Source organism: Schistocerca cancellata, chromosome 8, assembly GCF_023864275.1.
Source record: "Schistocerca cancellata isolate TAMUIC-IGC-003103 chromosome 8, iqSchCanc2.1, whole genome shotgun sequence".
In the NCBI taxonomy this organism is placed as follows: domain Eukaryota; kingdom Metazoa; phylum Arthropoda; class Insecta; order Orthoptera; family Acrididae; genus Schistocerca; species Schistocerca cancellata.
In genome coordinates, this window is record NC_064633.1 from 331,427,404 (window position 1) to 331,451,905 (window position 24,502).

Consider the following 24,502-nt stretch of genomic DNA (forward strand, 5'->3'; position numbering starts at 1 on the left):
TACCTCCAAATTTTCAAAATGTGTTTTCCTGTCGACATTCTCAAAAACTTTCTCAAAATCTGTAAACTCTATAATTGCAAGTTTGCTTTACCTTAACGTGTCCTTTAATATAAATCGTAGGATCAGTATTGCCTGGCATGTTCCTTCATTTCTCCAGACCCCAAAATGATTTTCCCCAACAAGTTTTTCCATTCTTCTGTAAACAATTCATGTTAATATTAGTCCAGTAATATTATATATGAAGGTAGTATCTGTTCCCGAAAGAACAGTTACCATTAATGACCATGCTGCTTTTGTTAGAATGAAATGATAATTAAATGGACACCCTAGCTGCAAAGAGGCGTTGATATACTTCATAGGGGACATGTTGAAAATGTGTGCCCTGACCGGGACTCGAACCCGGGATCTCCTGCTTACAAGGCAGACTCTCTATCCATCTGAGCCACAGAGGATAGAGCACTTTCAGGGATTTATCCCTTGCACACTCCCCGTGAGACTCACATTTCCAACATGTCCACACCACTACATTCGTAGTGCGCCTAATAGATGTTTGCCCACCATACTCATTACTCGTAGCAGATTAATCTACCAAGTCCCGTAAGAGTTTGGGCATAGCATGTGCATTCGCACAAGAAGGTCAATGGCTGAGAAGCCATATTTTAACTATTGGTGGCACAGATGGATAGAGCGTGTGCCATGTAAGCAGGAGATCCTATGTTCGAGTCCCGGTTGGGGCATACACTTTCAACATGTCGTCTATGAAGTATATCAACGCCTCTTTGTAGCTAGGGTGTCCATTTAATTATCATTTCATTCCAGTAATATTCACACCTGTCAGTACATTCTTTCTTTAGAATTGGAACTATTACATTTTTCCTGAAATCTGAGGATATTTCACCTGTAACAATATTGTTAAGGGAAGGTTGCCACTCGCCATATAGCGGAGATGCTGATTCGCAGCTAGGCATAAAAAAGGACTATCACAAATAAACTTTTGGCCACAAGGCCTTTGTCAAAAATAGATGTCACACACTCCATGACTCCTGTCTCTGGCAACTGAAGCCACACTGCGAGCAGCAGCACCAGTGTATGAGGGGAGTTGCAACTGGGTGGGGATGAGGAGGAGGCTGGGACGAGGAGGAGGAGGGAGAGTAGGGGACAAGTGGGAGACAGTGAAATGCTGCTGGGGAGCACGCAGGGACGAGTTGGAGAGAGGGTAGGGCAGCTATGTGCAGTCAGGTGGTTAGATGGAGGGCTAGGGAGAGACCAGGTGGGGGGGGGGGGGGGGGCTGGGCATTAGGTAGCAGGAAAGGAGATAAGTAAAATGACTGAGGACTGATTGCAATGGTGGAATGAGGGCTGTGTAGGGCTGGATGGGTGAGGGAATGACTAACGAAGGTTGACTCCAGGAGGGTTACGTGAATGTAGAATAAATTGCGGGGGAAGTTCCCACCTGTACAATTCATAAAAGCTGATGTTGGGATTCCAGAAAACCAGCAGGATCTCCAGGCACTCCTCAAATCCTTAGCCCATCCCAAAACCTCTCCCTGGACTCCCATCTCTCTGCTCACCCCTACCACATCCCGCACTCATACCTTCTGCATGCTTCCTAAAGTCCACAAATCCAACCACCCAGGATGCCCCATTGTGGCTGGTTACTGTGCCACCACTGAGAGAATCTCTGCTCTTATAGATCATTTGGCACCGGCTGTGAAGCAGTCATTGAAATGAAGGTTTTCATGTTGGGCAGCATGCTCAGCAACAGGGTGGTCTACTTGTTTCTTGACTGTTGGCCAGTGGTCATTCATGCAGACAGACAGCTTGTTGGTTGTCATAACCACATAGAATGCAGCACAGTGGTTGCAGCTTAGCTTGTAGATCATGTGACTGGTTTCACAAATAGCCCTGCCTTTGATGGGATAGGTGATGTTTGTGACCGGACAGGAGCAGGTGGTGGTGGGGTGATGTATGGGACAGGTCTTGGTCTTGCATCTGTCTGCAGCTCGTGGTCTCGCAGTAGCATTTTCGCTTCCTGAGCATGGGTCCCGGGTTCAATTCCCGGCGGGGTCAGGGATTTTCACCTGCCTCGAGATGACTGGGTGTTTGTGTTGTCTTCATTGTTGCATCGTCATTCATGAAAGTGGTGAGGTTGGGCTGAGCAAAGGTTGGGAATTCATACAGGCACTGATAACCTCGCAGTTGAGTGCCCCACAAACCAGACATCATCATCATCATCATCATCATCATCATCATCATCATCATCAGGTCTTGTATCTAGGTCCATTACAGGGATATGAGCCGTGAGGTAAGGGATTAGGAGCAGGGGTTATGTAGGGATGGAAGAGTATACTGTGTAGGTTCAGTGGATTGTGGAATACCACAGTGAGAGGGGTGGGCAGGATGGTGGGGGAGGGGGGGGCATATTTCTCATTTCAGGGCATGACGGGAGGTAGTCAGAACCCTGGCAGAGAATTTAGTTCAGGTGCTCCAGTCCTGGGTGGTACAGAGTAAATGAGGAGAAAGCTTCTCTGTGGCCGGACAATGAGGCTTCAGGAGGTGGTGGTGGTAGACTGGAAAGACAAGGCACTGGAGATTTGTTTTAATACAAGATTGGTAGAATAATTACAGTCTGTGAAGGTTTCAGTGAGACCATCTGCATATTTCGAGATGGACTGCTTGTCACTGCAGATAATGCAAGTTATTGATACTAATACGATGAGTGCAATGTCAGCTTTGATCGCACACACAGACATGACACAATCCATAATTCAGTGAGTGTGGTGGGCAGGGCTTGCTCCCAAACACAGTAGCACAAGCTTTAGATTTAGTTGGAGGCCACTGATGTACCGTGGCTGTTTTCCGGTGGTACCTGCCCCCTGCACTGTCAGTGCAAGTGAAAGCTGCATTGCAGACAAGACACTTGTCTCACACGTGAATGGCACAGTTACTAGCTGCACTGGCATCTCAGAGGCTTCTTCAACAGCTGTTGTCAGTGAAAGTGTGACATTCCTGAAGGGGTTAATCTGGGCCTGGAACCAGACAGATATGGAGGTGGATGTCACCACGAGGGGACAACCTGACGCAGACGCATCCACGAGGAAACACCCAAGCGGCGTCTTCCGAGGTGACCTCCACAAAAAAGCCGCTGCCTCTAAAAGTAAGGTGCACACGAAGAACAAATCTTCTGCCTTGGGCATGAAGGCTGCCAAAGGCGACCTCCCCACCGAGGACAGTTTCCAAGTCCCAAGTAGGAAGCACACTGCCAGGGCAGCTGCGCTCACACTGGCACAGCCATTACTGACTACAAACAGGTGTGTCACGTTCACTGAAGTGCCAACCGATGAGGTCAATGCACAACCGAGTAGATCAAAGATGGCCGCACCTCCTCCCACTGTTACACAATGGTCGAATGATTTTAAGAGCTTTCAACAGCTCTCAAATAGTACAGCGCAGTCTTAAGTCATCTGTCGTGATTAAGGGGAGTTAGAATGGAAAGCAATTTTTTTTCATGTTTTCGGATTTTTATCTGATTATAAAATTTGCAATTTTCCGAATTTTATATATATGCCATTAAAATTGCAGCACCAAGAAGAAATGCAGATGATAAACAGGTGTTCATTGGACAGATATATTGTACTAGAACTGACATGTGATTACATTTTCACGCAATTTGGGTGCATAGATCCTGAGAAATCAGTACCCAGAACAACCACTTCTGGCGTAATAACGGCCTGGGCATCGAGTCAAACAGAGCTTGGATGCCGTGTACAAGTGCAGCTGCCCATGCAGCTTCAACGCGATACCACAGTTCATTAAGAGTAATGACTGGCATATTGTGACGAGCCAGTTGCTTGGCCACCATTGACCAGACGTTTTCAGTTGGTGAGAGACCTGAAGAATGTGTTGGCCGGGCAGCAGTCGAATTTTTTCTGTATCCAGAAAGGCTCGTACAGGACCTGCAACATCCGGATGTGCATTATCCTGCTGAAATATAGGGTTTCGCAGGGATCGAATGAAGGGTAGAGCCACGGGTCATAACACATCTGAAATGTAACGTCCACTGTTCAGAGTGCTGTCAATGCGAACAAGAGGTGACCGAGACGTGTAACCAATGGCACCCCAAACCATCATGCTGGGTGATATGCCAGTATGGCGATGACGAATACACTCTTCCAATGTGCATTCACCACGATGTAGCCAAACACGGATGCGACCATCGTGATGCTGTAAACAGAACCTGGGTCATCTGAAAAAATGATGTTTTGCCATTCGTGCACCCAGGTTCGTCTTTGAGTACACCATCACAGGCACTGCTGTCTGTGATGCAGCGTCAAGGGTAACCACAGTCACGGTCTCTGAGCTGATAGTCCATGCTGCTGCAAATGTCGTCGAACTGTTCGTGCAGATGGTTGTCGTCTTGCAAACGTCCCCATCTGTTGCCTCAGGGATCGAGACATGATCCAGTGAAATTTTTTTAAGTGCTTTATCTGAAAACTACCATGAGCAATTAAACAGAGAACCGACTCGTGGTGATAACATATTAGACCTTCTGGTGACAAACAGACCCGAACTATTTGAAACAGTTAACGCAGAACAGGGAGTCAGCAATCATAAAGCGGTTACTGTATCGATGATTTCAGCCGTAAATAGAAATATTAAAAAAAGGTAGGAAGATTTTTCTGTTTAGCAAAAGTGACAAAAAGCAGATTACAGAGTACCTGACGGCTCAACACAAAAGCTTTGTCTCAAGTACAGATAGTGTTGAGGATCAGTGGAAAAAGTTCAAAACCATCGTACAATATGCGTTAGATCAGTATGTGCCAAGCAAGATCGTAAGAGATGGAGAAGAGCCACCGTGGTACAACAACAGAGTTAGAAAACTGCTGCGGAAGCAAGGGGAACTTCACAGCAAACATAAACATAACCAAAGCCTTTAGACAAACAAAAATTATGCGAAGCGAAATGTAGTGCGAGGAGGGCTATGCAAGAGGCGTTCAATGAATTCTAAAGTAAAGTTCTATGTACTGACTTGGCAGAAAATCCTAAGAAATTTTGGTCTTATGTCAAAGCGGTAGGTGGATCAAAATAAAATGTCCAGACACTCTGTGACCAAAATGGTACTGAAACAGAGGATGACAGACTAAAGGCCGAAATACTAAATGTCTTTTTCCAAAACTGTTTCACAGAGGAAGACTGCACTGTAGTTCCTCCTCTAGATTGTCGCACAGATGACAAAATGGTAGATATCGAAATAGACGACAGAGGGATAGAGAAACAATTAAAATCTCTCAAAAGAGGAAAGGCCGCTGGACCTGATGGGATACCAGTTCGATTTTACACAGAGTACGCGAAGGAACTTGCCCCCCTCCTTGCAGCGGTGTACCCTAGGTCTCTAGAAGAGCGTAGTGTTCCAAAGGAATGGAAAAGGGCACAGGTCATCCCCGTTTTCAAGAAGGGACGTCGAACAGATGTGCAGAACTATAGACCTATATCTCTAACGTCGATCAGTTGTATAATTTTGGAACACATATTATGTTTGAGTATAATGACTTTTCTGGAGACTAGAAATCTACTCTGTAAGAATCAGCATGGGTTTCAAAAAAGATGGTCGTGTGAAACCCAGCTCGCGCTATTCGTCCACGAGACTCAGAGGGCCATAGACACGGGTTCACAGGTAGATGCCGTGTTTCTTGACTTCCGCAAGGCGTTCGATACAGTTCCCCACAGTCGTTTAATGAACAAAGTAAGAGCATATGGACTATCAGACCAATTGTGTGATTGGATTGAAGAGTTCCTAGGTAACAGAACGCAGCATGTCATTCTCAATGGAGAGAAGTCTTCGGAAGTAAGAGTGATTTCAGGTGTGCCGCATGGGAGTGTCATAGGACCGTTGCTATTCACAATATACATAAATGACCTTGTGGATGACATTGGAAGTTCACTGAAGCTTTTTGCAGATGATGCTGTGGTGTATCGAGAGGTTGTAACAATGGAAAATTGTACTGAAATGCAGGAGGATCTGCAGCGAATTGACGCATGGTGCAGGGAATGGCAATTGAATCTCAAGTGTACTGTGCTGCGAATACATAGGAAAGTAGATCCCTTATTATTTAGCTAAAAAATAGCGGGTCAGCAACTGGAAGCAGTTAATCCCATAAATTATCTGGGAGTACGTATTAGGAGTGATTTAAAATGGAATGATCATATAAAGTTGATCATCGGTGAAGCAGATGCCAGACTGAGATTCATTGGAAGAATCCTAAGGAAATGCAATCTGAAAACAAAGGAAGTAGGTTACAGTATGCTTGTTTGCCCACTGCTTGAATACTGCTCAGCAGTGTGGGATCCGTACCAGATAGGGTTGATAGAAAAGATAGAGAAGATCCAACGGAGAGCAGCGTGCTTCGTTACAGGATCATTTAGTAATCGCGGAAGCGTTACGGAGATGATAGATCAACTCCAGTGGAAGACTCTGCAGGAGAGACGCTCAGTAGCTCGATACAGGCTTTTGTCGAAGTTTCGAGAACATACCTTCACTGAAGAGTCAAGCAGTATATTGCTCCCTCCTACGTATATCTCACGAAGAGACCATGAGGATAAAATCAGAGAGATTAGAGCCCACACAGAAGCATACCGACAATCCTTCTTTCCACGAACAATACGAGACTGGAATAGAAGGGAAAACCGATAGAGGTACTCAGGGTACCCTCCACCACACACCGTCAGGTGGCTTGCGGAGTATGGATGTCGATGTAGATGTAGACGTGGCTGCACGATCCGTTACAGCCATGTGGATAAGACGCCTGTCATCTTGACTGCTAGTGATAAGAGGCCATTGGTATCCAGCACGGCGTTTCATATTACCTTCCTGAACCAACTGATTCCATATTCTGCTAACAGTCATTGGATCTCGACCAATGCGAGCAGCAATGTCGCGATGTGATAAACCGCAGTCGCAATAGGCTACAATCTGACCTTTATCAAAGTTGGAAGCGTGATGGTACGCATTTCTCCTCCTTACACGGGGCATCACAACAACGTTTCACCAGGCAACGCCGATCAACTGCTGTTTGTGTATGAGAAATCGGTTGTAAGTGTCGTGACCGGTGCCAACATTGTGTGAATGCTCTGAAAAGCTAATCGTTTGCATATCACAGCATCTTCTTCGTGTCGGTTAAATTTCGCATCTGTAGCATGTCATCTTCATGGTGTAGCAATTTTAATGACCAGTAGTGTATATAATCACTTATAAACTAACATGATGGGAAATATTTTATTTTATTTTTTTTAAATATAATCTGCACCAGTTGAAAATGTTAAAATTTTTACGTGCATTACTTCAAGATCTAATAAAATTGGTAATTTTTTATATAGAAGGCTGTGAATTGCTGTGTTATGTAGGTTAAATTACATGTTTGTAGTGCTAGCACTGGCACAAACAGTATCTTATTGTTTCACAGTATAAACACACATTTTATTTCGAAGTGCTAATGTTTTTCCAAGGAAAAGTGACGAACAGATTGGTAAATCATTCAAAAAGTAAAGTATGACGCCAAAACAAAGTGTTCTTAAGAAATGTGGGTTTCATGGTAATAGATTTTCTAATGAAGGGAAACATTGTGTTCAACATGTGGCATGTGAAGTTACAGACAATGAAATACAGACAAACTCATCAGTATCTAGAGAAACACCCATTAGTGCTTCGAAGATTAAAATAAAACATTGTAATAAACAGTTTTCTCAAAATGGGAGTGATGTAAATGGTAGGTTAGGTTATATTCTGATAGATTTACACCTCCTAACAGGGGTGTTAGGTGAATGTGTGTGTTGTAAAATATGTGGAGGGCCAGTTAGTTTACATGAAGACAGTGAAGTATCAAAAGGACTAGCCAGGAAACTTATTATTTTTTTACCAGTTGTAAATATACTTATTCATTTTGGAATTCTGATAAGTGTAAAGAAAATTACTTTGAAGTAAATGTTAGGTGGTTTTATGGATTTGAGAGCTATTGGCAAAGGATACACTGCAACAGAAACAATGTGTGCCGTGATGAATATGCCTCGCCCACTTCGTAAAATAGACAAGTATGCACAGTTTATTGGAGCTGCTTTGGAATCTGTTGCATGTGAGTCAATGAAGGGTTCTGAAAATAAAGCTGTTGAAATAAATGATGGTATGACTGACATACCAGTAGCTTTTGATAGCGCTTGGCAGAAGCTTGGCTACAGTTCTAGAAATTCTGTTGCTATGGTGAACAGTGTGGGTACTGGGAAGGTAGTAGATTTCCAGACTTTAACCAAACATTGTTATAAGTGTAAGTCAGGGAATGAAGAAGGGCATAGCTGTGATAGAAATTATGAAGGAACAAGTGGTGGTATGGAGGTTTCTGCAGCTATTGAAATTTTTAGTCGATCTATGAATGAAAGGGGTGTATGTTACACTAAGTTCTTAGGTGATGGAGACTCAAAAGCATATAACAATGTAGTAGCTGCTCAGCTGTATGGGTAGAAGATTATCACAAAACTGGAATGTCTTGGTCATATCCAGAAGTGGATGGTTACCAGGTTGAGGAAGTTGAAACAAAGTTTGAGAGACAAGAAACTTTCTGATGATAAAACCATAAGAGGCAGGCTGACAGACAAAATGATTGACGAACTACAGCAGTATTGTGGGATGGCCATTAGAAATAATACTGAGGATTTGTTGAAAATGAAGCAGGCAGTATGGGCTACCTTTTTTCCACAAACTGTCAACTGATGAAAAAACAGTACACAGGTACACCACCTTTGCACTCCTGGACCTGATTCATGGTGCAATTACCACAATGCCCCGTACTCACACAGTTCATACAGCCATAAACGTTCCATCCCAGCAGCAGTCATGGATATCATAAAACCTATTTACAGAGACCTGGCAAATCCTGAATTACTGAAGAAGTGGCTGCATGGTCAGACTCAAAATCCCAATTAGTCATTCAATAATCTTATATGGACTCACTCACCAAAAAATGTTTTTGTTGGAATGAAGACACTGAAGGGGGGGGGGGGGGGGGGCAGTGATGCTTCTAATGATGTCAACTTTGATAGGGTGAAAGTGCTACAGCATATGGGAAATAATCATGAAGCAAACTGCATCGGACAACTTGAACAGATGGACAAGGTTCACATTGATAAAGCAGAGTATGCAACACAGTTGGCCACTAAGGAGTCCAGAAAGAAGAAAAGAAAAAAGACTTGGAAAAAGAGCAAGTGGATGATGTACAGTATGGTGCAAGCTGCTTGTGAGTGACTAAAAATAAAAAAAATTAAGCATATATTAAGTGAGTTGCAGTCTTCCAAAACTTTAGAATTTCCTGAAAATTTACATTTTCTGGCGCATTTTTCCCTAAATCTCAGAAACAACTTCGAGTAGAGTATTCAAATTTTCAGGAAGTAATAACATACATATCCTGTGTCTACTGAACTAAAAGAAGAACATAATGTTGTGTATAATTAAAATTATTTAGGATAATTTACAAAAAAAGTAAACAAAATTTTAACCATATAATTAAAAAAATTTATTTCCAAAAGCAGTGGCTGAAATGCAGTTATTGTAGTTCAGTGGACTCATAACATACAGTTTAATATCCTGTTAAGTTTCATGTCAATGGCTCCAGTGGTTCCTGAAAAACAGAGGAGCCACATCACTAAATTTAACATTGTCGGGATAGGGCGTTCCAACTCCCCTTAAAACAGCGTGCCACGACACTTTCAAACTAATAGTAAAATCTCGTGAGGATTACGATGCAGTTATGGGTGTGGCTAAGACCCAACATCTTGTCATACTATACCTACTCACCTGAACCACTCAAGCTGCTCACGATAGTCTTTTGCTAGCTACCTTTTTCAAATGGACCCAGCCCACCTCAAGGAGGAGCTGGAAGAATTAGGTTTCAGTGTCCAAGCGGTTTCCCTCGTGAAAATGCACTACACCAATAAACAGACCCCACCGTTTATTGTTATCCTGATTGATAATGTAGAAAATATGAAAGTATTCCAGCTGAAAAGAATCGCAAGTGTCAATGGAATACAGGTCAAAAAGTTTTGCATCAAGGGTCAGAGGGCACATTGTTTTCAGTGCCAGGGCCTAAATCATGTAACTATATTCTGCACTATGCTGCCCAAATGTGTAAAATGCGCTGGGCAGCATGAAAGTCATGAGGGCAAAGCAAAACCAGAGGAAACATCCCAGTGCTGCATGTTGCTCGCTGCCGCAGGTGTGACAACTTCCAAAAGGCAGACACTAAGCAGCGTGCCAATAACAACCTGGCCTGACCAGTTACTCTTGGCCTTAGTTTTAGTAATGTCATGAGGGGAAAGGGTATCGCAAGCCCCTTGCCCACTCCCCCCTTCTCAGACTGTACCGGCGCAGCCTCTTGTGGAAAACGATTCAAATGGTCACTGCCCACATGCTGATGTAAATCACGTCGGACAGTGGGCTGAAATGATCAACCCAGTCTTCTCCGCAAAGGAAGTTGTTAGTGGGCGCAGACCAAATATGGAACACCTGGCTGCCTCCAGTACTACTGAAGTCGCCAACGGGCATGGACCGAATAGAGAACACCCGCCTGACCAACAGGCCATGGTAGATGTTTGCTGGAATGGACCAGAGAGGGAAATGCCCTCGAAACGTAAACACCTCCGCAAATGAGGACACTGATGCAAACTACAATGACTTAAGAGATGAGCTCCGCTCTCTCATTAAAACAGTCAAAAGAGTTGCTCCAGACTTTTCCCACTGTCCTTGTGACAGCAGTGCAGATATATATAAGTACTGCATCCACCTGACTGCTTTGATCCAACACTTTCAGTATGTCATGTGAGAAAAGTGAGAGTTGTGTTTTACGTGATTGATCTTTTCAGAAGCCATGGTGATTGATATGGAGGAGGTCATTCTGTTCACAATACCTCATTATATATGAGCTTGCAATATGTTCTAAAATTCTGAAACAAAACAGTGTCAATGATATTGGATGGTAGTTTTTTTTGTATCAATTCTACTACCCTTCTTGTGGATGGGTGTTACCAGGGCTTTCTTCCAACTACTAGGCACAGTTTTTTGTTTGAGTGATCTATAACAGATTATAGTTAGAAGAGAAGCTAACTCAGCCACAAATTCAGCACAGAATACGGTAGGGAGTCCATTGAGCCTTGGAGCTTTGTTCAATTATAATGATTTCAGCTGTTTCTCGGTACTACTGACACTAATACTTATTTCACTAATATTTCCAGTGGTATGAGGACTAAATTGGGGCAAATCTCCTGAATTTCCTTTGTAAAGGAATATTTGAAAACAGTGTTAAGCATTTCAGCTTTGCTTTGCTATCCTCAATTTCAGTTCCTGTCTCATTCATTAGCGACTGGACACTAACTTTGGTGCCCCCAGCACCCTTTACATGCAACCAGAATTTCTTTGGGTTTTGTGAAAGGTCATAGTTTCTTTGGGTTTGCTGAAAGATCATTTGACAATGATCTGCTACAGTACTCATTGAAGGCTTGCTCTCATGACAGCCAAACACTTTTCATTCAGCATCTCTCTATCTACTCTTCATAGTGACTGTATACCATGGAGGGCCTCTCCCATTATGAACTGTTCTACTGGATACATATCTCTTCATTGCGTGGTAAATTATTCCTTTAAAATTAAGCCATAGTTCCTCTACAAGCTCCTGCAATGTGGTAAAAGTTTAAACTTCCTCATTGAGATATGACACTGCCGATTTTTTTTTGTGTAGTTTACTGAACATAGATATCTTTTTTCTTGTTTTATTTGTTCTTTGGTAATCATTGTTGCCACAACTACTTCATGTTCACTGATGTTTCAATGTGGACATCCTCAGAGAGTCAGATCTATTTGTTGCCATAAGTACCACTCTATTTTCACCTTGAGTGGGGTTCTGTACTCTCTGGTCTAGGTAGTCTCCAGAGAAGGCATCTGGTTTAGAAAGCTGTGTCCTGGCATTATATAACCAAATTGAAACCTTCCAAAGTCTCCAAGTCTTTTCCACATACAGTCTTAACATCATTCTCAAACCAAGTGGTAGCAATGATTGTTAAGTCTATGCAAAATTCTACCAGATGGCTTCCTCTATTCATTCCTCTCCCAGTCTGTATTTTCCTACTATTTTTCGTTCTTTTTTGAACTAGGAAATTCCAGTCCCCCTTCACAAATTTTTCTGTTCTTAAATTATCTGTTTTTTAATCTTGTCACACAATGTTACTGTTTCTTTATCATTTGTGGAGGGTATAGTAGGCAAAACTGATACCTGACAGTTACAGTGAGGTTGGCATGACTGACACATCTCCCTCAACCATTCACCTACTGCTGTTTTATATATGTTTTTGTGACAGTGCCTCATTGTTATCACAGTTGTATATGGCTGTTGTTTTCGCCTGAATGTGTTTGTATTGTGCAGCTGAAAGGTGGCAACAGCTCTGCCAGCTGTTAGGAATCTTCGTTAGCTGACTCCACTAGAGGCATATAAATGTTTGTACTATTGTGATGGCTTTTTGTCTGCCTTGTCTGGGTAATGCAGTCAGTATATTGTTCACAGTAACTCAATCATATATCTATTTTCTTATTCATTATTAGACCTACTCTTGCATTACCCATATTTTATTTTGTATTCATAACTCATCTGACCAGAAGTCCTGTTCTTCCTGCCACCACAATTCTCAAATTTCCTATTTATCAGACTTCAACCTATCAGTTTCCCTTTCTACATGCCCAGTTAAGGGTTTTGACATTCCAGCCTCCAACTTGTAGAGAGCCAGTTTTATTTGTCCTGGTGACTACATCATCCTCAGTAGTCCTGCCTGAAGATCTGAATGGGGGAATATTTTACCCCCAGAATATTTCGCCCAAGAGGATGCCATCATCCGTAAGCCGTACAGTAGAGCTGCATTTGTGTGAAAAAATAACAGCTGTAGTTTCCCCTTGTTTTGCAGCCTCTTGCAATAACAATATATTGACTGAATGTTACAAAGTCTGATTAGTAAGTCCTTCAGTCTGTTGCCCCATGCTTCTGCTGAGAAGGTTACAGCCCCTTTATGTGAAAGACATGTTTCTCTGGCATATACCCCACCATTGTGGTGGGCTACCTGTATCATTGAGGCATGCAAGCCTCCCCACCTTGGCAAGGTCCATTATTTATGGGGATTCTGGGAAAATATCCACCATTATTTTGTATTTCACATGTGACTATGTAACTTCCATATTATGGGGATAACATTTTAGTTTTTCATTGGTAAACAAATGAATGAACATAATGTCAGGTGTCTAGTGATCTTGTAAATAAAATTTTGTGCCTCCATGATTGATGCAAAATTCTAAGTAGTTTTGCTGTTATGTAAAGTCAATAAATGAATCACTAATCTGTACAATTATTTTGTGATCTTACTGGGACTGGAACAGGGGTGGCACAGAGAAAGCAAAAATACTAAATTTAATCTTTAGATATTGTTTCACTCTGGAAGATTGTAGTACGGTTTGTAGGATTGCCAAAAAGACGGACATTGAGATAAATGATTGAGGAAAAACTACTAAAATCATTTGACAGGTGTTAGACAACTTGATCTGATAGGATACCTGTTCTATTTGTATAGTTTATTAGAAAGAATTTCCTTCCCTTCTAGGAGTAGTTAATTGTTAAACACTAATCCAGGGAAGCATTCCAAGCAGTTGGTATAAAGAGCAGATTGTCTCTGTTTTCAAGAAGGATAATTAGGTGGATACACAAAACTATAAACATATATTGTGGACTTCAGTCTGTTGTAGAATTATGGAAAACGTTTTTTGTACATGTATTACACCTTTTTGGAGACCAAAAATCACCTCTGTAATATTCTATGAATGGTAATTGTATGAAATGTGGGTCACTTCGTTCAATCAGTAACATGTTCCTTGACTTCTCCAAGGCATTTGATGTATTTCCACATTGTTTCCTAGTGAAAAAAATGTGAAATAATGGGGTACGAGATTTAGGATTTGTAAGCTGATAGAACTCAACTTGTGGATCTTAAAAGGGCAAAATTGTCAGATGTGAAAATAGATTAAGGTGTACTCCAACGAAGTATTACTGGATTGTTGCTATTTATAACATATGTAAATGACAGATAATTGTAGTGATTCTCTCTCTCTCTCTCTCTCTCTCTCTCTCTCTCTCTCTCTCTGTGTGTGTGTGTGTGTGTGTGTGTGTGTGTGTGTGTGTGTGTGTGTGTGTGTGTGTGTGTGATGAAGATCTTAACGTTTTGTTTAATTATTTAGTTTTCTGTGTGTGTAAGGGAGGGGGTCAGGTTGTTTTTGTGTAGGGAGTGTCTGATAGTTCTTTGAGGGCAGAGAACAGAGGTCTGTTGCAGAAAGTTGTGCATTCCTTTATTATTTGTTTTCCTTTGACTACGGCTTTTTGTCTGTGATAGTTTTCTTCTGCTATTAGTTTTTTGTTGGATAGCCTTTCATGCCTATAATGTGTTCAATAAATGTAGAATGACAGCTGTTTTTCTTTAATGATCTTCTGTATTTTGTTTATCTGATGTAACGTTTCTGTTTGTATATCCTATACAAGTTGATTTGCAATCCTGGTATGTCAGTCAGTAAAAGCAGTATGTTGTATTTGTTTGTGTTTGTATTGATTGTGCTTAGTTTTCTCTTTAATGATTTATCTGTTCTGTAGGTTATTTTTAGCCCTTGTTTTTTGAGAGTTTTTTGGGTTCATGTGCATCTTTGTTCTGTGTGTCTGCATTTACAAGTTGGTTACTAGCTGGTTTGTGTGTGTGTGTGTGTGGGGGGGGGGGGGGGGGGGGTGCCCGCATGCATGTGCATGTGCTCTCTACATGTCCCCCTTATTTTTGGTTTAGTTTTGTGTTTCAGTGTCTCTATAATGATTTGTATCATATCCATTCTCTACAGCTATTAGTTTATCTGTAACTCATTTTTGACATAGTCTTCACTGATAGGAAATTTTTTCAGTCTGTGCAGCATATATTGGAAACCAGCTAGTTTTTGTGCAATCTGATGATTAGAGTATTTGTGTATGGTTGTGCTGGTAGAGGCAACTTTCCTGAATATGGAGAATTTGTGTTGTCTGTTGTGGCCATGACTTGTGAGGTCAAGGAAATTTAACATTTTGTCATTTTCTGTTTCTGTGGCGAAATTCATTTTTGGGTGAGCTGTGCGTATGTCATTGTGGTGATGTTATATGCAAATGGATGTTTCATCTAGAAAGCATATGTCGTTGTCTACATAGCAATACCAGTATACTACCCTATATTGTTTGCATCTTACTATTAATTCAAATATTTTGTTTTAATGTGATTGGGGAAGTTGTTGGCTAGGAGTCCACTGACAAGTGACCTCATGGGAAGCCCATCTTGTGAGTAGAACTGTTTGTCAAATGAGAAATATTTTTTCTCTGTCATTAGTTTTAGAATGCTAGCTGTATGTTTTGTGTGGGTTTTTAGAATATCTTTCTGTTGTTCTAATTGTTGTTTGATGACATTGGTGATTTCAGTGGTGGGGATATTCGTGTACATGGATGTGATGTCGAATAATGTGAGTATGACTGTTGTGGGTATGTTGATGTCTGATTTTTTCTATCAGCTCTTCAGTGCTGTGTATACTACTGTTGTCTGTGTGTACATAATGTTCCTGTAACTATGTGTTAATTCTGTGGATAGGTGATAAGCAGGCATACTTCTGAAATTACAACTGGTTGTACTGGAATATCCTGCTTGCGAAGCTTTACTTTGCTGTTCATTGTGGGTGCCTTGCAGTTCTTTTATTTTAGCAATTTCACTTTCTATTTTGTGAATATGTGTGAGATGTTTTTAGAAGTGTCTGTGTATTTTTCTGGTATCTCTGTTGTGTCACTGGTTAGCTTTGTTATGTTATTGTCTTCTAGAAATTTTAAGGTTTTGTTTTTGTATTCCTCCTGTTTTATTACTGTAATGGTGTTGCCCTTGTCTGATCTAGAGAAGAGAACCCCATTGTTTGTAAGTTTGTTGATTATTTTTCTGGAAGTTTTTGCTTCTTCACTTTTGGTTTCCGTCAGTGTTGTTTTTATTTTCCTGTATTGTGCACACTCTTGTCACACCTGCATTGAAGTTAGTGTTACTGTTTCTTTTTTCTTGTTTTATTGTGTATTCACTTTCTGTGATAAGATTCTCCACTGTCTTGTGTGCAATGTGTATGTTGATGTTGTATTTAGGTTCTTTTTCTAGCAGATTTATTTCTTGGTTAATTAGTTTTATATCAGTAAGGTTGACCAGGTGTTTGTAGAATGTGTGGCTCATTTCCCTTCTGTTTTTATGTATTACGATATTATTTTGTTTCAGAAATAAGTGTGTTTCATTGTTCATGTAAGTAGGCAGGTAGATACATTATTATTATTATTAATTACATAATTGAAGATCTGTCGCTGGAAAGTGCAACAGCTGTATAATGTCTGAATGTGCTTCTGGAGCAACTTGAAGCAGCAAAACTAGCCAAGGGAAAAACTTATCTCAGATTGAGATTTATTGGAAGAATTGAAATGAAATGAAATTTACTTGCTTAAGAGGTAGTATAGAAAAACCTCATTCATCCAACTCCCTAGAGAAGTCAAAACAAAATGGCACAGCTCAGTGATAAAGTGAAGTATCATGCAGCAATTTTTATATGAAGGGAAACAGCACTGCAAGAATCCATGCTAATTTGGTGAACATTTACAGCAACTACTCATGATTGTAAGACACAGTCATTGGTTGTGCAGATGCTTCCAGTGTGGTCAAACAATGATAAAGAATGAAGTAGCAAACCATCTCTGTGAAGAATCAGGAATTTCAAAAGAAATGGTGCTTTAGTGTTCACAATCAATACTGGAAAAAGTGAAAATCAGTTTCCAAAATCTTGCGTAACCTTAGGAATGTGACAAAGGTTGCCACTCTCTGGGCTGGTCACACTCAAACCCGTCAAACCAAGACAGCATTGAAATGTTGCTGTTTCAAGCCAATCCAGATACCTTGTTTAGCCACCTAATCACACTGGAAGAATTCTGTATGTATCACTATGGTCCCTAGACAAGGAGTAAAGTTAGCTTTGGAAATGTGTGGATTCATGACTGCCAGAAAAGGCAAAGATCCAGCCACCATTGGACAAGATGATGCTGAGTGTTTTTCGGGACTGCCTTGTGGTGCTATAGATTATTCTCATAAGAGGCAAATCATGGAAGGCACATACACTTTCGAGATCTCCATACAGAGTTAAGAAAGACTATAAAGACAATATTGCGGGAACCTGCCTGAGGGAATGTGTTTGCCCCACTACAACACCCATAGTTACACATGCTGCTTGTTTGGGCTATCAGATTTTGCCTCCCCTCTTGTGTTCTCCTGGCATGGCACCCAGCGTCCTGTTGTTATTTTCTTGCAATGAAGAAACTATTGCATGGCAGGCATGTCCAGAATGGCAACAAAGTGTTTTTTGATGTGGGAAATTTCCTGAACAGCCGAAATGCTGAGTTCAATGACCAAGATCCCTGCCAACTCATCCATCATTGGAAAATGTGTCATATTGAACAGTGAATATGTAGAGGAGGACTAATACCATCACCAAGTTTCATTGTTGCAACTTGATTTTTTTAAGATGGCAATTAAAACTTTAATTACCCTTGCACATCTCACCAAATCAGAGGAATTCGGCCTCATCCAAAGGCTTACTGATAGTAGTTCTCCTCACTCAGTATTCATGAATAAATGTAAAAAATTGAGAATGAATGTAACAAAGTGGAAGAATGATAGTAGTGCTTAAAGTACACTCCGCCACATGCTCAAGCAGTATGATGTGTATTCAGTATTTGTTTATATATAGTTACCACAGTAGTAAAGTTGTTTTTCATGTATGTTGTGGAAGATTATTTGAATATTAAGCTGACATTGTGTTCTTTCTTTGTAGACATATGGTGAGGTAATCATCAACCTATGCAATGACATGCTGGCTGATATGAGATCTGAAGGTGTTATCATGACAATGCGCTTGGTTGAAACTTGTCTAAGAGCTGCGCCAACTCTTTTCCCTGAGATTTTGGAACCCATGCTTCCACGAATATTTGAGTGAGTGTTTTCAGTAGTTACATATATTCTTTTACAATATACTGGTTTAGCATGGCTGTAAGATGGAAAAGTCATTTACTGGACAACTGCTACAAACTAGTAAAGCTAGAGTAGTTTGCAATTGTTTATCATCTTTGTCTTCCTGAAAACTGCACGTTGACAAGGAGGCATTGTTATTTTAATGATGGGGTGGTTCATAGATTAATAACTACTGTAATTGGGTTGCAGAGCTCAATTAATGAGTTCAAATATGAGAAAAATGGTTAACATTACTAATAAATTTATATCAGAGTCCAACTGACTAATCTACTTAAATCATATTTCAGGCAGACAAAAACTGTGGAACAGAAAAGTGCCAAAGAGAGCATTCCAGTTATCTGTGGTATCCACAGTTAACAATCCCAAATTTAGTTTTCAAATAGCGCTCTGCATCATCCTTAAAATATTGCAGCAGTTTTGCTCGTGGATGTTGTAAATAAGATTATAGAACTATCTGCTGAGCATAAGGCATCACAGATTTGTGTACATGAGCTCCCACATAACGTTGACTTTCCTACTCTTTCACAGTTGGTTTGGGACATCAAAGTGAGCTTGCCACTTATGGTACATGCAGAGGACTAAATATTTTCGTATATTGTTAATGTGCATAGTTTTTTATCTCAGCCTTTAAAAAATAAGAAGTTGCAAATGATTCTCTGCTATTCAAGAACTGTTGAATATTAGGCAGTGAGATATTATTTATTAACGTCTGCAGTGAAATATTTCCCAATAAATGTCAGAAAGAAATTAAGTGTAAATACCACAACTGTAAGCACACCACATGTGTGTTCCCATTTCCTATTATTTGCACAATAAAGCTCGTAAATCTAAACTGTACTGTCAGAGTTTGGTCTTCAAATTTTGCACCCCATTTTCATTTTGTGAAAAGTTTTATTTACATACCATAACTAGCATCATATCACCATAATCCCTTTTCCTGCTACTCTTATATGCCATTATCAAAATTCTGCACTTCCATAAAAAATCGTTTGTTTCACAATCAAGATAAATAAAAAGTTATGAACATTGTCAACACGTAAATACGTATCTGTCATTTCTCAAAACCTTGCTTTAATATTTTAAACTATTTATGCTATATTAGTGGTTTACATGGGTGGGTTTAAAATTGTTGGTACCAAACTCTTTCATAAGGCGGTGGTACTGGCATGCAAGTAGTAATCTCGCTAATACAGAAAGCAAAGATCATATAATGATAGCCACAGCAATAGAAAATATCTCATACAATTTCCAAAAGGCCCAGTCATACCATCGTCACATGTTACTTCGGAGCACACTGTATTATAAAACGAGATTTGCCCAAACCAAGGGCTTCCTACTTTTATAATAGAGTTGTTTCCTTCCTCTTCTTCCTCTAAACTTATTAACATAATATCAAAAGGAAAATTTAGTTGAGAAAACTATGAAATTACAAAGACACAGAATGGCTTACAAGTACTAACCTATGTCAGGGACAAAAGAGGGTTTGGTTAGAAATGGTTAAATTGCATGCCACTCAGACCTGTCTCCTACCTCTCGTCCTGGGGTCTAAATGACCAACTGCACCTTTCGAACCTTCCCTGTCCTATCCCTATTTCATCCTTGATGATGGAACTTGCAGAAAAGTAAGGTTAGTGTTTTCACCTTGAAATGTGCCTATTAGTAGTAACTGAATGTTGCATCCTGACATGAGTACTATAATACTCGTTATAAAATTACATTAAATAATTTTGCTTATTTTCAGGGCCATTTACCGAGGTGAAGACTATCCTATGGTAATGTCTATGTACCTCTCAATCATGGCAAGAGTGCTTCTGTGCTCACGTGATGTTTTTAGCCAGGTATGTAAATAGGCAGATTTTGAAAGTTATGTATCAGTCATGAAAAGGATAAAAGTGTCACACAACAGAAAAAGAGGAAAAATTAGAATGATACAATGACAAGCAAAAAATTTGACTTTGACTGTTTAAAATAATTTTCTTGTTCTGTGTTCCATAATCTCATGGAATGTGGCATGCTGTATTTGCATCTTCTGTTCACAGATGACATCCTCTCTGTTTGTCAAACTGCTAACCCTGATATTTATTTATTTTGCAACTCAATAAATAAGTTAGCAAGGATGAAATCTAAAGTTGTAGTTGAATGAAAGAGAGAGAGTAGGAAGTGTAGCAGTTAAGAGGGTGGTTATGAAATTTCCAGGGCATCACAAATCTATTCTCAGTGATTTAAATGATATACAACATGAATTAACAATACTTGCAATTTAAAATGCCCATCACTTGAAAATAACATCATATACGTGGTCGCCATTTTCCTTCACAAACATTTCAAGTCTTTTGCAGAAGGTAGGCATCACAACTTGCAGGGGGGGGGGGGGGGGGACACAAAGTTATAAGCTTAAAATGTAAGTGATAGCATTTCAAAGACGTAGCAGCGCTATTAATACTTAAAATTTTTCATGAATAGCTAATATATAATTAAATAATATGTAGGTTAAGTACTAAGCTGTTAGGCTAAGCCTAAGTTAATTATATTAAATAATAAAATAATTTTATTGCATGCGAAAAGACTCACATTTACATCAAACTAATACGTCGAGGCTTTTTTACAGCGTATCTCATGATGACATCATCAATAAAACTTTCTGTTGGCTCCCCTTCAGTTGAAATCTTCACACAAGCTTGGAGCGTTTCCTTACCCATCCTATTCCTTAATTTTGTCATCACCCTGTTCATTGTACTAAATGACCTTTCCACACTGCAAGTCGAAACAGGAATGCACAGTACACATTCAGCGAGTGTCCGTAGTGCTTCGTTGCCGATATCGGCTCTCAGAATGAAAGAAGCAACATCAGAAGACGTATCGTCTAATTTATTACTAACAATGTACCTAAAAGAATGCAAGTCTACAATAACAGTGTCGATGTTTGTAAGTTCCAAAATCAAGCACAGTTCTTTACAATCATTACCACTAAACTCTAGAAATTTTTTAAAACCTTCAAAATATGCACTTAGTTCTATCACTTTTATTGCCTTCTCATCAAACCGTTGCTCAATTTCATCAGTCATACTTTTAACAAATTTCCTTGCGCTTTTCATAGCTTGAATCTGCTCCTCTACGTTCGTGAATAGCACACCTTTAACTTCTGTTGCCTCCTCCTGCAGTTTTTTAATTTTATTAAGAGTTTCATTTTCTGCACTATGTCCATCGCAGTCATAAAGACAGTCGATGTGTCTTAAATGTTCCAGAGTTCTAGAAACAAGTAGAGGGATTTTAAGTGATTGTCTCTGCAAAACTTTACATAAATTTGAGACTGCATTGAACATATCGTCTAAAATCACTGACCCTACAATTAAATTGGAATTCGTCATTTCTAACAAGATTCCTCCAGCTAAACTTGTTAAATCCGCGTCGTCCTTGTGTATATGTTCACATGCTATTATAATGGACTTGTAGATTAGGAAAATAGCATATACTGTGCGATAGGTACTTAACCATCAGATGTCAACAGCTTCGGGTATTTTTAAAACAGGTTGCTCTAAAGCACACTGAATTTCATGCAAAACATTTTCTCGTTTGGAATAACCATGAAAAAGTATGTAAATGTCTTTAACAAAGACAAGAAAGATAGATCCTTTATCATTTAGCTACAAAATAGCAGGTCAGCAACTGGAAGCAGTTAATACCATAAATTATCTGGGAGTACGCATTAGGAGTGATTTAAAATGGAATGATCATATAATGTTGATTGTCGGTAAAGCAGATGCCAGACTGAGATTCATTGGAAGAATCCTAAGGAAATGCAATCCGAAAACAAAGGAAGTAGGTTACAGTACGCTTGTTCGCCCACTGCTTGAATACTGCTCAGCAGTGTGGGATCCGTACCAGATAGGGTTGATACAAGACATAGAGATGACCCAACAGAGAGCAGCGCGCTTCGTTACAGGATCATTTAGTAATCGCGAAAGCGTTACGGAGATGATAGATAAACTCCAGTGGAAGACTCTGCAGGAGAGACGCTCAGTAGCTCGGTACGGGCTTTTGTCAAAGTTTCGAGAACATACCTTCACCGAAGAGTCGAGCAGTATATTGCTCCCTCCTACGTATATCTCGCGAAGAGACCATGAGGATAAAATCAGAGAGATTAGAGCCCACACAGAGGCATACCGACAATCCTTCTTTCCACGAACAATACGAGACTGGAATAGAAGGGAGAACCGATAGAGGTACTGAAGGTACCCTCCGCCACACACCGTCGGGTGGCTTGCGGAGTATGGATGTAGATGTAGATGTAGATGTAATGTGCTTTTTATAATGGGGTGTTTATTCCTAGAGTTGATGGCAGCAATTGACAAAACGTGTGCTCTACAGTCAATGTATGGCAGCTTATGGTCCTTCCTCTCTGACAACCGAGTGTGGACTCTGAGATAGAACCACTAAAATTAGCAGCACCGTCGAAAGAACAAGATAATAATGGAGAGAAGTCTTTCGAAGTGAGAGTAATTTCTGGTGTGCAGCAGGGGAATGTCATAGGACCGTTGCTATTCACAATATACGTTAATGACCTTGTGGATAACATCAGAAGTTCACTGAGGCTTTTTGCGGATGATGCTATGGTATATCGAGAGGTTGTAACAATGGAAAATTGTACTGAAATGCAGGAGGATCTGCAACGAATTGATGCATGGTGCAGGGAATGGCAATTGAATCTCAATGCAGACAATTGTACTGTGCTGCGAATACACAGAAAGAAAGATTCTTTATCATTTAGCTACAATATAGCAGGTCAGCAGCTGAAAGCAGTTAATTCCATAAATTATCTGGGAGTAGGCATTAGGAGTGAATAAAAATGGAATGATCATATAAAGTTGATCATTGGTAAAGCAGATGCCAGACTGAGATTCATTGGAAGAATCCTAAGGAAATGCAATCTGAAAACAAAGAAAGTAGGTTACAGTAAACTTGTTCGCCCACCCCTTGAATACTTCTCACCGGTGTGTGATCCGTACCAGATAGGGTTGATAGAAAAGATAGAGAAGATCCAACGGAGAGCAGCGATCTTCGTTACAGGATCATTTAGTAATCGCGAAAGCGTTACGGAGATGATAGATAAACTCTAGTGGAAGACTCTGCAAGAGAGACACTCAGTAGCTCGGTACGGGCTTTTGTTGAAGTTTCGAGAAGAAACCTTCACTGAGGGGTCAAGCAATATATTGCTCCCTCCTACATATATCTCGTGAAGAGACCATGAGGATAAAATTAGAGCCCACACAGAGGCATACCGACAATCTTTCTTTCCACGGACAATACGAGACTGGAATAGAAGGGAGAACCGATAGAGGTACTCAAAGTACCCTCCGCCACACACCGTCAGGGGGCTTGCAGAGTATGGATGTAGATAATAATCTGTTGTAAGAAAGTTTTCTTGTTTTTAGTTCAGTACCAATTGCTGTAAATATGGATTCAGCTGAAGTGCTTTTCAACTCAACGAGACATAAAAACCTTTCCTTCACTTCAAACGATGGAGGCGGTGCAACATATCGAACTACTAAAGACAGTTCACTTTGGTTGGAAACATTTGTAGATACATCTGCCATTATGAAAAATATTTGTCATGTTGAAGTGTTTCATCTTGAAAGTCTAAAGACTCTCCCAAACAAGTCAACAATTCTGATGCAGTATATTTACTAAGATATGTGGACCTTTCACTCTGAAATTTTAACCACTTTTCAAGATTAATGTCGCTTTTCAGTACTACCTTACCAATTAGAGGTTCATATTTTGTTATGTGAGGTATTTCTTCCTTACTAAGGAAATACAGACTTCGAATTAACAATGACAGTGCTTGGCGGTTTAAAGCTTTTTCATTTTCATTTTGTTTAAATATCTGTGTATGAATTGGAGCGTTTAACCACTGTAACCTACAATTTTCTAGTGCAACGGCTCTTGCATGTTTTTCTGAGTTAGCGTGCTTTTCTAGTTTTCCCGTGCTTCCGGTAGCTTTTCTAAATTTAGTGAAAGGTACAGAAATGAACACTCCTCCTGTTTTCTGTAGAGCTTCAATATCGTTTGTTAAATGTATTTCACACAATTTGCGGAAAGTCCCACCCCGCTGTGATCTAAGTACAACCAATTGTACTTACATTCCCATTTTTGCTGATACTTAATCTCGCGATCAATACTTTGTTTAGAATTGCGATTTACGGATGGGCCAGAAATAGCACATTTATCGTTTGAAAATTGTGGAAGGGAAACTGAAGACTTGGTAGACCTACGCAATTCATCGTCACAATCACTAGCACTGCTTTCAGTAGACTCACACTCGTCTTTGTCTTTTGCC

The 24,502-nt window shown here is 40.2% G+C and overlaps 1 protein-coding gene across 5 annotated transcripts in view; it reads left to right on the forward strand.

Moving 5' to 3' along the window:
* Positions 1 to 24,502, forward strand: part of LOC126094442 (importin-11) — a 185,403-nt gene that overhangs the window by 133,840 nt on the left and 27,061 nt on the right. For all 5 annotated transcript variants that reach the window (XM_049908813.1, XM_049908814.1, XM_049908811.1 and 2 more), the window contains exons 15-16: positions 17,969 to 18,126; positions 19,907 to 20,003. In XM_049908813.1, coding sequence (XP_049764770.1) covers positions 17,969 to 18,126; positions 19,907 to 20,003 — 255 coding nt within the window. The remainder of the gene's footprint in view (positions 1 to 17,968; positions 18,127 to 19,906; positions 20,004 to 24,502) is intronic.